This window comes from Periophthalmus magnuspinnatus, chromosome 5 (genome assembly GCF_009829125.3).
Source record: "Periophthalmus magnuspinnatus isolate fPerMag1 chromosome 5, fPerMag1.2.pri, whole genome shotgun sequence".
NCBI classification, from domain to species: Eukaryota; Metazoa; Chordata; class Actinopteri; order Gobiiformes; family Gobiidae; genus Periophthalmus; species Periophthalmus magnuspinnatus.
Genome location: NC_047130.1, coordinates 27,076,232 through 27,091,889, shown reverse-complemented (window position 1 = coordinate 27,091,889; position 15,658 = coordinate 27,076,232). Strand labels below are relative to the sequence as shown.

The following is a 15,658-nucleotide window of genomic DNA, read 5'->3' as shown; positions in this document are numbered from 1 at the left end:
GCGGGTGGTATACCCCGTGGTGCGGGATATACCAGGCAGGACTATTACAAAGTTCTTTCTCTGGTACCTTCTCTGCATCTCCACGTGAGATGACGTCTTCCATAAACTTTACATAGTCCATGTAGTACCTTTGGTCCTTCTTAAATCTCCGTTCATGAGTGTTTAAACGTTGCATTGCACTTGACATGTTATTTGGAAGGTTTGGTCTGTCACTTTTGAAGGGCAGTGGCATTTCATGTCTGTCCTGCTTGTGTTTGATTCCTTCTTTTAGCTTTGTTAGGAAGTGGAGGTCTTCTTGTGAAATGCTTGTCTCTTCCACTGCTCTTTCTGTAAAGTCTGATTCAAGTGCTTTGAGTACATCTGGGAATGTTAACTCTTATTTGTGTCCTACAGATGTAATGAACTTCACTCTTTACGTTGGTATTCAACTCTCTGGTATAACTTGCTTTACAATGATGCGGTGACTTACTCCAATCGCATCACTGACTGTGTCACTGGAATCACAGTAACTAACAATACTCCAACCTATATCTGTTTTCTGAGCAAAGGGTTGGTTTTCTTCACCACAAACAACTTGTCTGGGCATCAAAGCTTGTGGGCAGTTGTATCCTAACAAGAGCCCTATTTCACAGTCCAATGGTGGAGCAATATGTTCAGCGAGATGCTCCAAGTGTGGCCATGCCCTTGCAGTGTCTGGAGTAGGAATGTGACTACGATTTGCAGGTATAAAGTCACGTGTGTAAACTACTGGCACAGTGAGTTTCTTTGTAGAAAACAGTCCTCTTATTCTTAAGGTTTCCAATCTTGTGCACGGCACCGTAGTTTTCTTGGATGACATTGTGAATAGTTTAAGTTTAACTTGAGTTTTGGTTGTATCCAAATTGTCTGCTACTTCATTCAAAATAAAGAAGAATCACTCTGTGTATCTAGCAGAGCATAAACCAGCACTTCTTTATTTGGATCACCTTGTGTGGACACATACACGGGCACTATGACAGAGGTCTGTGTGTTACTGCTTTCGTGAGTTACTCTGTTGGAAGTGCTCTCAGTGACTGTATCTTGTGACTGTGTTACTTGTGGCTTGGTCTCGTTTTGTTCACTTACTTGTTGTTCTTTAGGTGATTCTTTCTTGGTGTCTTGTCTTTGTCTTTCTTCATGCAGACATGTGGGATGAGGTTTGGAGCATGTGCTGCATATCATCCTGTTACTGCAGGCTTTGGATTGATGACCACTGTTTAAACAGCCAAAAAACAGTCTGTCACTTTGAATAAACTTGACTCTTTCTGTGACTGGTTTCTTGGTAAACTTGCGACCCTTGTGTAAGCTGTGTCCTACCCTTTTACACAACAAACAGGAGAGCGTGCCTTTCTCATTTGTGCTAGTTGTGAAGATTTTAACTGTGTCTTGTCTCTTAATTGGGAGTGGAGGCTTTGTCTTTGGTTTATCAAAGTCATTCTGTCTTATAGCTTGATATGATGTAATAGGATTAGATGCAATACTTGCCTCCATGGATAGGAATGTCACGAAATAGCTGAAGCGTGGAAACTGCTTGTGCTCTAGTTGGTACTCTGTGGCCTTTCTGTTCCATCTGTTACTTAACCAGTCAGGTAGTTTAGCAGTGAGTCTTTGGTTCTCTAGTCCATGATCAAGGATGTTCAGATTGTTATTGTGCACCATTGCAGATTGCCAGCTTTGTAAAAAGTCTATAAACTTTCTTAGATCTGTACTATTTTTGCCGGTAATCTTTGGCCAGGAATGCATCCTTTGCAATGACAAATGGCTCACCATAACGTTCATTGAGCATATGCCATGATGCCTCATATGAGTTTTCAGAGCCAAGGAGAAAATAACCATCTAAAGTTTCTTTAACAAGTCCACCTACATACTTTTGTAGGAAGAATATCTTTTCTGCAGTGGGTTGTTTTTTCTCTCTATTAAGGTACGTTCACACCGGTGCGTCAGGTGCGTCGCGTTCACATGTAAAGTCAATGGTGGACGCGCGTGTTAAACGCAGCGTGGCTAACACGCGCGTCCACCATTGACTTTACATGTGAACGCGACGCACCTGACGCACCGGTGTGAACGTATCGTATGACAAGACGCGCGTCCCCCGACGCCCCGGTAGGTACGCACCAGACACGGAGTTCCATTATTATCGTTATTTCGTCTATATCGAATATCGATTTAATACTTCCCTATCGTCAACTTTTGCTCGCGGTCGTTACTCATTCTGTGAGATATACCGATAGTATATGGTAATGCCTATATACTAAAATATTTAACGCATGCATCATTGTTGTACTTTTCTAGACGCTCATATTTTGTACAATTATGTGGTGCACCGTTCCTGAAGGTACTGCAATACCAGGTCGATGCGTGGAGTGGACGGAGCAAGCCCCTATTCCATCTCCCTGTTCCAAAAATCAATTTAATATATGGTCCCCGGGTAGGGGACGTATCAGATATTAAACTGATAAGAACAGATACTACACTTGATCTTAGCCAAAAGGCCGAGAAGCGATACTTGGGCACTTTGAAACTGCCTTATATATATCTTCGCCATACTAACCTCACTCACGGTGCAAAGAACAACGAAATTAAAGTATTGATATTGCAGGCTCTAGTGGACTTAGGGTAAAGACGTAAATACAATGTGCTCATTTGATACTCAAACAGTTAGCTAGAAAACGAGATATTTAAGATTTGATGTGGAATCGTAGCGTTTCTTGGTCACGTGGTATGCCATTGTCCAATAACATTGAAGAGCATTAAATAAACCGTAAAAAATAAATTAGTTGATTAAACGTACAGATCTTTGTGGATTTGTCAGATGTGTACATGCGCACGATGTTAATGTCGCTTCTGATGTACATGTTTTTTTCTTTTGTGTCGTTTCATTTGGCTCAAGTGCTTCACGTGCCGGTCAAGAATGAGTGGTACGCGCCCCCTAGTGTTCGCAAGGCATCACTGTCTAGCCTTTCAGTTGTACTGTTGAACCGTATTGAAGCGAGTAGTTATGAAGGTGCAATTGTTCCAAAAGGTTTGAACACGTAAATGTTGATTTGTACACTGGCAAATAAAAACTTTTTTTTACGCTTAAAATTTTCGTTTTACGCTTACAAATTTCGTTTTGCGCTTACACGTATCATTTTGCGTTTACAAATTTCCTTGTACGCCTACAACTTTGTAATTTTACACGTACAAATCTGAAAATTACGCTCTCACGAGTTTTGAGACATCCATTGCGCAGAGTTTTTCTCAACAGCAGGGGGCAGGGCTAGAGGGGGCCGGGGTTGCTGTGGCAACGGCTAAACTGGTTAAAATAAAGTAAAAGAGCTAATCTGAATTCAGACAGTACGTCACCTTTATGTGATATTATGATGTGCATTATTAATCATTTAATACGTTTATACCAAAGTAAATTGCGTAGATAAAGCCAGTGTGGCTACAAAAGTGTTAACAGGTTATTCAGAAAACGACATGTTAGCATTAGCTAGCGGGCTTTCCCCCGGCTTTTTACACAGAACAGAGCCGGCTGCACATTGAGCATTGAGTTTAACAGTGTGACATGACATATGTTTGAGTTAACTTCATCATTCATCTTCTGGGCATAATATATAATTGCTAGTGTACAAATCAAAATTTACACATTCAAACTTTTTGGAACAATTGTACCTTCCTTTTTGTTATGTGTTTTCAGGGTGGACTATGTCGATTCTTTGAGACGATCCCGAAGATGCATGAAAAAAGACCTGCCAAGTTTCCAGAGAATGGATTTGGATTTGAATACAGGGTATTTAACTAATATAAGGAATAAGAATAATTAAAGAGAAATTATGTATTTCTAATCAGTACATATTCGTAGTCTTCGCCATAGTCTAAACAATATGTTGGTGCATCAATATGCGATGTGTTGTATTCTAAGAGCTGCTAAGGGTAGATAGAGAGACTATGATTATGATTAAATAAGTAATAATTCAATAGTAATTACTGATATGCTAACACAGATGATGCATTTGGTGTATAGTTTTATAAGCTTTGATCCTTTTTGTACTAGAAAAGTGCCAGATGAGTAGAAAACACTTCTTTCTGAGGACCTGCGCTGAGAGCTGCAGAGAAATTAGTGGGAGAGAGAGGAAGAGGAGGCGATGAAGAAGCCGGTGGGACCAGTCCACTACGAGGACATCAGAGCACAAGGTTTCAAATGTTACAGTAGTCATACAAAATGTTGAGATCAAGAGGCTTTCAAGTTGAGTTGATCCTGCTGCTATAGTCTGGCTATTTGGATATATTGAAATGGTTTGGTTTGAACAGATGCCTGGCCAGCCAAGAATACACAGTTCTTCTACACATGCTTTTCCAATACCAAAAACTTACTCTGTTTGAGTTTGGCCTGAGACGCTGAGGAGAAGTTGCTGACCAGGGAGATCTTCTGTAGAGAATATGCTACAGAGGAGGGATATTGAGTATAAATCCATAGAAACAAGGCTTATGAGTAGAAGGAAGAGATTTGTGGACATGGTGAAAGATGATGTTAATAGAAGAAGAGGAGTAAGAAGCACACATTCATTTTTGTTCCATGTTAAAATCTCTCTGTTTAAAACTAATCTTTTCCTGTGTTTTGTTGCAGAGGCGAGAGAGCTCGCAGTGGGGTATTTCGCCTTTTCTTACGATGAAAGTGAGTGACGCAAACAGAGGGATACTTTGGACATGCTCTGAGACCAAGTAAGTGAGAGAGGAAGAGAGCAGAGAGGGAGGAAGGGAAGGGAAACTGTATATATTTTCTGACAAAACATTTTATAAATAATTGCTAACAAGGTAGCAACAAGCATATTTTTTTATAATTATAGGATGACTGGCCTTTGCGTGGTCAGTTTTACTTATTCACTCACAGGCCCGTCTACACAAATTTGAGGGCCCGGGGCAAGAAGTCTCACATGGACCCGTCTCTTATATAAATTAATAGGATGATGGTCCGTACTGGGTTTCTAAAACCCTGGGGCCTGAGACCCCTTTGTTTTCCCCTTTCTACTCCCCTGTTCATTCACCTCCCCAAAAAGGCTAATCAAACCTACAACTGACAAAAAGCAGCTGTTTTGATCTGGTGGATTATAAAAGATTTACATGGGACAACAGCAGAAAGGAGAAGTTAGAGAGTGAGTTAGCTGAAGATTTGTTATGGTTTGGTATTTATATGTAAAAAAGCAGAACTCACGATTCACAAATTTAATCTGTCTTTATGCAGAAAAAGTATTAGGAAACAATGTATCATAAGTTTAGTTTAGTTTGTGAGTGCAGTTTCTGTTTGGGTCACAAGAGTCAGAGTTATGCAATGGGAACTTTTGCCACAACCTCTTTTTAGTCGAGTAATCGATCGGCAGGACATGTCTTTAGTCAACTACAGCCCTGATACTTTTGTTGTTTGAATATTTTCCACTTGTTTACGTGATATATTTTTGTTTCCAGATGACAGATCAGTGTCACAAACGTGAGCGCCTGAAGGAGAGGAGGCAAGCAGTGCTCCAGCCCCAAGTCGTCAGAGTCCGACAGAGGAAGAAGAAGGCCAAACTTGACGGCACAGAAGAAGAAGAGGAGGAGGAGGCCAAGGAGGAGAAGAAAGAACATAAGACGAGGCGGTTACATCAGATAATATATTTGGAGGATATAAAGTAGATTAGCTGTTATAGAGGTGTATTGCTTGGTTTCTGAGATCACAACATTCTATAAGCCAGTAATATTAAATACAGATGGGGCAGCTAAAAATAAAATAGTTTAAACATTTTTTTGTTGTTCTGGGGTCTAGTTACCAAGAGAAATCAGGTAACTGGATGTTTCATAGAAAAGTAAAATGTAGTCAATAGGGAAAACTGTCTCTTTTGCCCCAGCTGGGAGTATGATGTCATTCTAAAATCTCTTCTCAATGCCAATAATTTGTATTTGTACCAACCCCGTGTTTCTTTCTCAAGCAGAAGAAGAGGAGGCTGAGGCATTGGAGGAGGACGTCCCGGAGGTGAGCATTGTGAAGAAGGTGGAGGTGGAGATCCAGGAACGAAGAGACACCAAACCTGGTGTGCCCTGTGTGCGAGAGTGGGACAGGGGCATTATATATATTGTATTCTATTACATGATGTTTGGCTGATTTGAATTGCAGTATAATCACAAAACATATCCATGGGTGTCAGAAAGATGACAAATTAGGAACGTTGCCCTAGCAATTAGCATTTCAAACAAAATACCATATCTTTTGAATGTGAAAAAGTTTTCAAAATGTGGAGTATCCATCTTGCTGCTTATAGGCAACATTTGAATGTTTTTTCACCATTCAGACGACACCTGAAACCCATGAATAGATTGGTTAGAAACAAAAGCTGATAGTTACATTTTTTTAAATGTGTATTGTGTGTATATATATTTTTATATATACATATAGACACTTCATTTTTGTCTTGTTATTGTTGCTGATCAATGAATTTATTATTTTTTGTTGTAAGTTGCTTTCTTGTTTTTGTTTTGTTAAATTGTACTATTATAGTCTTCATAGGGGAAGAATAATAGAAAATAATTGAGAAGCACTGTGTTAGGCCCATTATATTCAGTCTGTGGTTAGACCCACCCCTGAAACCCAACAGCCCCGCCCACACGGCTCTAGATCCAGAAGTAAATTGTCCATTCATTTTCCCATTGATTTTACAAAAAATTCAGATATTAAGAGTGCCCGTAGTTTAACCAGATACGAGGTAACTAATATCCAAAGGCCAAAAAGCATATTTAAAACACAAGATTCTCCTAAATGTTATAATAACAGCAGTTTATCTGCACTTTATTTTTATTCTGCACTCTTGTCTGTGCATATGATTGAAAGGTTTTATTCTGTACTCTTCTGTTTTAATGTTAATTTTATGATGATTATTTGTGATTATTCATGTTTTGATTTGTCTGATTTTAATGTCTTTCTTATTCTGTAAAGCACTATGAATTACTTTGTGTATAAATTGTGCTATACAAATAAACTTGCCTTGCCTTTATCAAGTTTCAGAAACAGATTTTAAATAAAATTACAAGTAATGTTGTCATTAATTATCACGTAGCTGATTAGCCCTGAGCAAGCTTTCACACATATATATAAAATAAAGACGAAGAACAACAACATATATTTAGTAATTCCCCTGTTCAAATAAATAATTATGATTCTGCACAGTAATAACATCTCCATGGAGATGACATGTGGCAGGCCTTCAACAAAAGGAGTAATAGTAGTTTACAGTGTGGTGGACATAATATAATGAGCAGTGCACAAAGTAAACCAGCAGGTGGCGTCATGTTTGCACTCTCGACATAAAACTGAACTACAGCAGCAATGACAAATGTCTCATGGACAAATGAAACATGTCGTAATAAAGTCCGACATTTTCAATGCAAGAAACTGGTCTGAGTGTTTCGTCAGTCTCAAATGTTAATGTTTTATTCCTGCGTCACACGCTCTGTTCCATCCATGAAGTGACGTTCGTGAACGAGTCGGCTCTTTTGAACGGTTCCTTAGCGTGAAAGATTGGAACCGGATCAATTTTTTTAAAAGAACCGAATCTTTTTCTTTCTAATTTGTCTCCACTTTTATACTGTTTAATGCTGAGCCAGTATGAGGAAGAGATTTGTGCTTAAAAACATAATTGGCTTTATAATAACGGTTAGATTTCTTCTTCTTCTTCTTCTTCTTCTTCTTCTTCTTCTTCTTCTTCTTCTTCTTCTTCTTCTTCTTCTTCTTCTGTTTATTATTATTATTATTATTATTATTATTATTATTATTATTATTATTATTATTATAGAGCAACGTTTTATTTAGATTATACATCATTTCAGAGGGTAGACACACTCTCAGTTTGAACCATTTTAAACACATCTGAGCCTTGGTTAGTTCCTTGGCTGCCATCAAAAAAATAAATACAAAGATCGAAAAGATTCGAATCCCATAAAGGAGCCGAAAGTTCTACTCAATACACTATGAGGCGGTGGTGCACTATGTGAGTTTTTATTTTTTTATTTTACCCCAGCAGACACGGTATGGACAAATGCATGAAGCCGAATGCTGCACTTTGTCTTTTTAAAGTTCATCCACCTTCACCATCATACACTCTATGTTCACTATGCAGTCCCATTATTAGCCAAAGCAAATATAGTCACTCTTGCAAACTTCATATCATTCGAAAAGAACATTTATAGCCGACAATCAACTAGATTAGAAGACTTCAATAGAGCATTAGAGGCACTATTGGCTGGATTCTTCCTCTGCGCTCTGGCAACCCGGGCGCTCTCGCTTCCGGAAAACACAGATAAACATGGCGGCCTGCACAGGTTCAGGTAAGCCGACAGGGCGACGATTAGAAGGCTATTTTGAGTCGTATGTGGGGTTTGTTTGCGATTAAACAACCAAGATGACAGTAAATAAGTAAATGAGATTAAATAATGCATTTGGGGCAGCAAATAACCCTCACGTAAGTCAATATGAGCATTATGTTCTTAGCTGTGTTCGCCGAGCGTCACTGAAGGCACTGCCCTGTTCTTCTAGAGTCACGGCGTTCAGGATCAAATGCTCTTTTCTTTGTGTTTTGTTTTAATCAACATTTAAAGTGCATTTAGGATAAACATTTTAGATTTGATGCTACGTATAGCGCTCATCCTCTGCTTACAGGCCAGGGCTTGTTGAGCCACAAATGATTTCCTCGTCATCTTCTTCTCATAATGGGCTCATGTCACAATAAGGTGAGATCTTTAATCACACCTTATTGTACAAACGAGGGGTGCTCGTGCTCAGTTGCCATTATGGTCTTAAACCTAATAGGAATCATAACACTGAATCGTGCTGTAGGGCAGAAAAGACACAATAAGGGCAGCTTAACCTGAAGGTGTAACCTGTTTGACCACATGGAGATGGCATTGCATTTTTTTAAAGAATGTTCCACAGTACAGCATTTATCGTTGTAGTTAATTAATTGCTAGTGTTTTTATTTCAAAGAAATACCTTGAAATAAAAATACTGTGAAGGGTCGCCTCTCCAGATACTCTGACCTGTATTTTGGCCTGAAGGTGTCACATGTTTGACTTGTTTAATGCCATGCAGAAGAAAAGGGATGCCATAATATAAAATTTTAATGTCAAATATTGTGATAAGAATCCTCACAATTTTATAATTATCCATCAATTAATTATGGAAATTAAACTTGTCATGTCAGGCTTATTTACATTTTATTTCTTATGGTTATATTTTGCCCTGAAATCAAACAGTTGAATAATCTTGACATCCCTTATAAAGAATATTCAAGGCAACACGCTGTTGCTTTATTTGGAAGAAAATAGATATTTATTTCTTCTGCTTGCCTACATTGTAAACGCAAGAAGTAGTCAGTGAGCACAGTTTTAAAAGCGATGTGCTCTTCCTTGACTGCTTTGAAAACAGTAACTTCCACTTAAATGTTGTGAAAGTACAAATCATGTATATTGCCCCACATTAGCTACATGTTTAATGCAGCCTGAATGGCTCATAAAGTTCCTGCCTGAGGAGAGTGACTCAAATAGTCCATCTCCAGGGTGAGAGGGGTCAGCTGTGATCCAACCTGCTCACCGCCTGGGTGATGATGGTGCAGAGGAAGCAGAAGAAGGAGTCCACAATGGTTGTGGGGGTATTGGTCAGGGCGAGGGGGCAGGGGGGCTGGGGGGCTGTGGGGCTGTGACCTTCCTGAAGTCCATGATCATCATCTTCTGGGCATTGAGCTGCAGGTTGTTGCCACTGTACTAGGACACCAGCCAATCCACCTCCCTTTCTACAGCTTTATCACTTGCCTGTTTGTAATGCCAACTTTTATGATGGTTCATGCTGTACAATGTAATGCAAGTGGTTATTAACAGTTAATTTTCTAATAGTTTGATAAATTAACCAATTAATCAATTATAGAGATGAAACTGTAAACTGATCCTAAAACCTTAATTGAATCTCCACATTATCTTAAGTCCAATTTATTTAAATAATTTTTTATATATTTTTATGTCTGCGGCCCTGTCAAACAGTGTAAGTTGTAAACATATTAGGGAAGGGTAATCAACCTAAAGTGTTTGTTGCTTGTGTGAAGGTGTCGTGGTTCCCAGAAGTTTTCGTTTGCTCGAGGAGTTGGAGGAGGGCCAGAAGGGCTCTGGAGACGGTACTGTAAGCTGGGGCCTGGCAGACGATGAGGATAGATCGTTAACCTACTGGACAGGTGTTATCTTTGGACCACCAAAGGTACTTCTTATTATTTTGCTCTGATTTTGTCCCTTTTTTATGCTTAAAAGCATTCTCAATGAGTTTTAAAGGCCTATTCCCACAGTGTGACAAGCTGGTACATGTTAGTGTATCACCTAAAGAAATGTTTGTCACCTCAGTACCTTTTAGGACGATCTGTCAGTTCCTTGTTAGTTAACATGTTTTAAGTTTTAAATGGTTTGTGAGTTATTTGCTATGAATAGTAAAAGAAAGCCACAGTGGGCGGTTGTAATCATTGGCATTCTATCAGTGAAAAGCACTTCCCAAATCCAAACTCACGAGTTAAACCAGTTTTTTAGCCTTCTGGAATGTACTGTATAGTCACTGTCCCTGTCAGTTTTTCTTTGTGTTTAGGTAGAAAAAAATACTGAACTCATGCCACCAGTGTGTAATTAACCAAATGCATGTCTTTGTGGATAAATATTACAATCGAGGAGTGAGGAATGCTAGTGTAATTGAGAAGTGTTTATCCATCCAAAGTTTTTTAATAAATCTCATAATGGGACATGGTGAACTAAAGACTTCACAAAGAACTGGATAAGTGTGACACATAATTCCCACCTCACTAAATAAAAACGTACTGTAATGACATACTGTAAAGGCAGCCAGGTTCCACTTTTCATCTGCTTCCATGAACACTACTGGCAGATAACCTCACTTCACAGGTAAAGCAGACAATGACTACCTTTGCTTGTAAGTGCTCTTTCTGGCCTGAAAAATAGTACCGGTAGTTATAATAAATATAATTTGTCATCTGAATTGCAAAGCAATTCTGCTTTTAAATGAGCATTTTCCTTTTAAATCTTACAGACTGTTTATGAAAACAGAATATACAGCCTGAAAATTGAATGTGGACCCAAATATCCTGAGCACCCTCCTCATGTGCGCTTCATAACTCAGATCCACATGAGTGGAGTACACAGATCAACTGGGCTGGTGAGTATACATATATTGATTATGACAATTCCAAATTCCAATTCCAAAATTTTCCAAATGCATTAGGAGATTCTGCATGTGATTAATGCATTCATTAGTCTAATGGACAGAAACTGTAAATATGTTTGTAGAGCTATACAAAATTGATGGGTAATATGGCAAAAATTACATTTATTTTATTATATTTTATAAATTGCATTAACATAAACAAGACAACTGTTTAATTAATGTCATTTCAGACCAGAAGTCGTCCAACTTATTCCTCCAAATTCTGAAATCCACATGCTTTTGCTGACAGAAGATAGTGTGTAGACATGTCCATTTAAAAGCAATGACTATTTTAACAAGTGGATCTTGATTTGATTAAAACTCTGTTAATTGCACAGCCCAACCCAACAATATGGAATGTTGGGGGCAATTACTAAATGTATATATTTAGGCCATCCAACCCAAATTGACAAATTGCTTCAGGTTTCACATTGCAAATTAATAAAAATTATACAGACACACATATAAACTAGACAGACACTAACCTCAGCTTTAAACATTTGAACTTCAAATACTCTTGTCAAATACAGGTGGACACAAAGGCCGTGCCCTCTTTGGCCCGATGGAAGACCACTTACTACATCCGAACGGTACTGCAGGAGCTCAGACACCACATGATGGCAAAAGAGAACAGCAAACTGTCCCAGCCACCCGAAGGCCTGGTGTACAGCAACTGATGCCACCCTCCCGCCCCCTCACACGCACCACACATTCAACACTAAGTCCACACAGGGCTCACAGGTCAGCCCTCACCAGTGCCCCAAGTGCACCAAACAGACCTGCTGTTCCAAGTCACTGGGTCACATCATTCCTCTAGAGCTCAGCGTAACATTTTTAACTTGATCGAGTGTCCTGATTTCATATGCACCATTGATTTTAAGGGTTGTCCCATACTGTATTCACCGTGGCAAAGAATATCAGTTGGTGTAGAAAAAGAAAAATCGGTTCTAAATCTCTTTTCAGAATTAAAGTACTTAAAGAATGTTGGATGGAACTTATTTCTTCCACTGTGCTGAAAATTTTCAGAAGTTTTTAAAAATGAATGAATTTGTTTGTTGAATGACCAATGATATCTGAATGAAATTATTCTCTAAACCAAGAAATAATAGCCATTGGGTGCAAGATGTTTTTTATATTGGCTATGTAACAACTTCCCTTTGATCAATTCCCAAGCATTAATAGAAAAAATATATTTTAGTTTCAGTTGTTAGATTGCCAATAAGATCTATGTGAATGTAGGCATGATCATTCTAAACCTTGAATCATGATTGTTGCAAAGTCATAGTATCTTTGCATTAAATTAACCAAAATTGACAGATACAACGTGATAGAATGTAAAAGAATTCATCTTTCAAGTGACATTCTCCAGGAAGACAAGATTTTGCAAATGCTGGGTCCAATTTCCATCCTTGGAAGATTCTCCCGCTGATGTGAATTGACAGTTCAGTGTCTGGTACATGGAACCATCTGCTAATTAGTATAGCTCATTAGGCTATCAGACGTGTCTTGTGTGCCATATGGTCCAAAAAGGTGATGGATGGCAGTGTTGGAGGTGGGGTGGAGCACTGTCAGGATCCCCACTGTCCTATGACCTGTACCAAACAGGTGGAGCTCTTTTTGTTTGTTCTTGTTTGTATATCTTATTTGGGTTTCTGGACATGTTTACTCTTTTTCTCATATGGCATATGTTCACTGAACGCGTTGTACGGCTTTGGATGTTTATTTTATAATGGGATTAAAAGGGCGGCAGTGACCTATTGCATGATTTTATTGAATTAAACGTTATTACTTTTGCATGCGTGTGTGGGTGTGTTTTTTCCATTTTGATACCTAATCTGACTTAATTCACTAGCTAGTGCATAACCTAGTATATGCTTTAGATCTGCTTCAAATGTGCACTATGTAATTCTTTTCTAGAGGGTTTACCATTCGTTTTCTTCATGGAGATGTTATTACTTTGCTTAAAATGTTCCACAGTATGGCATGAAATGTATACACCACCAGTTGAAGTTATAAGTCAAATCAATAGAGGAGCAAGTATGCTCACAATAAGAATGCATGTTTTTCAAGGTATATTCAAGCAATAAAATGTATAACTGAATAAATGCAAAATAGATGGGTTTAATGCCTTAGTGTGGAACATGCAGGAAATGCAGCAATAACAAGAAGATGGCAAACCAGCAGAAAAGTTTGATAGTGCACCTTTAAGTACAAACATGCTATTACAGTGGAAGAGGTTTTATAGCTATTTTCTCCTTTCTCTTTTCCTTTGTAATAGAAGCGTTTTTGGGAGAATTGTGCTTTCAGTTTGCACATTCTCATACAAAGGAAAATGTAATTTGCATAGAATACAATAAACTGTAGGTGATTAGGGAAGTCAATATTTATAAAAGATCAATATTTTAGACACAATTGTAAGAACTACAACATAAGTGATTACAATATATACTACTGCCCATTAACATTAGAGGAATGATAATCTATTACCATGATGTAATGGACTTTGTTACATCCCTAATGGCAATGGGTAACGTGGTACACAACTATTAGTTCATTGTACAATGCATCATTATAATTGTTATCTTTCCACCGCATTCTAATTAGGGCAAATGCAAAAGGGTATTTTTCTTATGGGAACAAAACAGCGTAACCTCAAACACCTCTAAAAATGAAGATTGATATCATTGTCCATACATTCAAATACAGTAAATATGACCTTTTCCACAAACACACGATTTTGCAACTTTTGAACAACAGAGAGGAGCCAGTGGAGGCTCCATCAGAGATTCATGAAGTTCAATTAATCTCATTTGATGGTAAAGCTTGTTCCAGACATATTATAACTAACAGTGCACAGTTGTTGGAGTTAGTTCTCCATTTCCCAGTTATGTGAGATCACAGGCACTGATGTTACATGCACATACACTTGTTTGAGTCCAGCTCTGACACTCTTGATTAGTTAATGGAGGCGTAGGCATGAAGCATGTGTTCCCTGTAGCCCACCCTCATCTGTCTTCCTCACTGGCAGCAGCATGCTTACGGCCAACCTTACCCCATCCTGCAGCTGCTCCAGCTCTATAGTCTTTTAAAAGGACAAAGAGCAGCACGTGACCTGGGCGTGTGGGAGGGGCCATGTTCTGAAAGCCACAGGAGGTGATACAGCAGGGGCCCTCACTGCTGTGTGTGGAGAGAGGGGGTCAGCAGAGGGTTTATCAGAAAGCTACTCTTCACTCATAATGTCAAAAAACACTTGAAATTATTTATGCAAGCATGTGTACATACATCTCAGTACAGTTCTCTGGGGAGGAGGTTTAAGTAGGTCTAAAGTCTTAAATGAAAGTAGATGTAGTAGGAAGTATCCAAATGACAGAGCAGACCATCCTACATCAGAATACAACTCAATGATGCATTTACAAAAATACAAAACCAATCTCTATAGTTCAGATTGAAAAGTAAAATGGCCCTTTTTTATCTCAAAAGTTGAACAGAAATTATGGAAAATATGGCATATATATGTACAAATAAATATAATTAAAAGTGAGGACTGAGTGAAGACTTTGAGGAAGTTAATATGTTTATGACTAAAGAGCAGTTTAACATTTTGTGAAGTTACAAGTTCTTAAAATCAAAGAAATATATTACGATATGAAAATAAACAATTATCTGCTATTTTGATTGTCTTCCAAATGCAATTTATTTATTTTATTAAATCTTCAACTTAAAATTGGCAGATAGACTGTGTCCCTGAGAGAATGCCACACCGTTAACAATAATTTACTTTCAGTCTGCTCTATTTGTTAGGCAAATGAGCAATAAAGGTGAGTGGCTGTTAGCAAAATGGAGAGCAGTGACAGAGAATTGTAAATCTGCCGAGGAGTGACAGGGAGTGACCTGGTCTGGATCTGCTGCACATTCAGCTGTACCCTGTACCCTGGTAGTCTTTCCATTATTGGTTTGTGGACAGAGGAGCGTGCTGGCCTCGTGTCTTGGCTGTCCCATGAGACAGGACAGGCAGACACAGTGATGGATGACCGATGTTAGATGGACAGATCCCTTGTACCACTTCTGACCACTGACTAGATTAAAATGTATTTGTACAAGCTCTGTGTTCTACCCTAAATCACCTCTACCTACAGCAATGACATTACAATGTCATTTGAGAACCTGAAGATTCTCGGTGTCCACTGCCGGCTCAGCCTCGCTATAAAGTAGATTTATGTAATTCAACTCAATGGTTAGTGATTTATCCCAACTCCAACCAGAGCATGATGATTTTATATTTTACCCACAGTGCTTATATGTGGATATGGTGTGTGATTGGTGGTGGTCAGAAGAGTTCATGGGCAGGAGAGACTTTGAGAGTCTTGTCAATGTAAAGCAGCA

The 15,658-nt window shown here is 38.6% G+C and overlaps 1 protein-coding gene, 1 non-coding gene and 1 pseudogene across 2 annotated transcripts; 2 read left to right on the top strand and 1 right to left on the bottom strand.

Moving 5' to 3' along the window:
- LOC117371592 (coiled-coil domain-containing protein 174-like) overlaps window positions 1-15,658 on the top strand; it is a 60,716-nt pseudogene that overhangs the window by 17,165 nt on the left and 27,893 nt on the right.
- Window positions 2,332-2,522, bottom strand: LOC117371714 (U2 spliceosomal RNA). The gene has a single exon (XR_004541466.1). It is a non-coding gene; the product is annotated as a U2 spliceosomal RNA (small nuclear RNA).
- ube2v1 (ubiquitin-conjugating enzyme E2 variant 1) lies at window positions 8,260-13,069 on the top strand. The gene is made up of 4 exons (XM_033966946.2): window positions 8,260-8,355; window positions 10,122-10,270; window positions 11,102-11,227; window positions 11,806-13,069. The coding sequence occupies exons 1-4, from the start codon at window positions 8,334-8,336 to the stop codon at window positions 11,950-11,952; spliced, it is 444 nt and encodes a 147-aa protein (XP_033822837.1). The 5' UTR covers window positions 8,260-8,333; the 3' UTR covers window positions 11,953-13,069.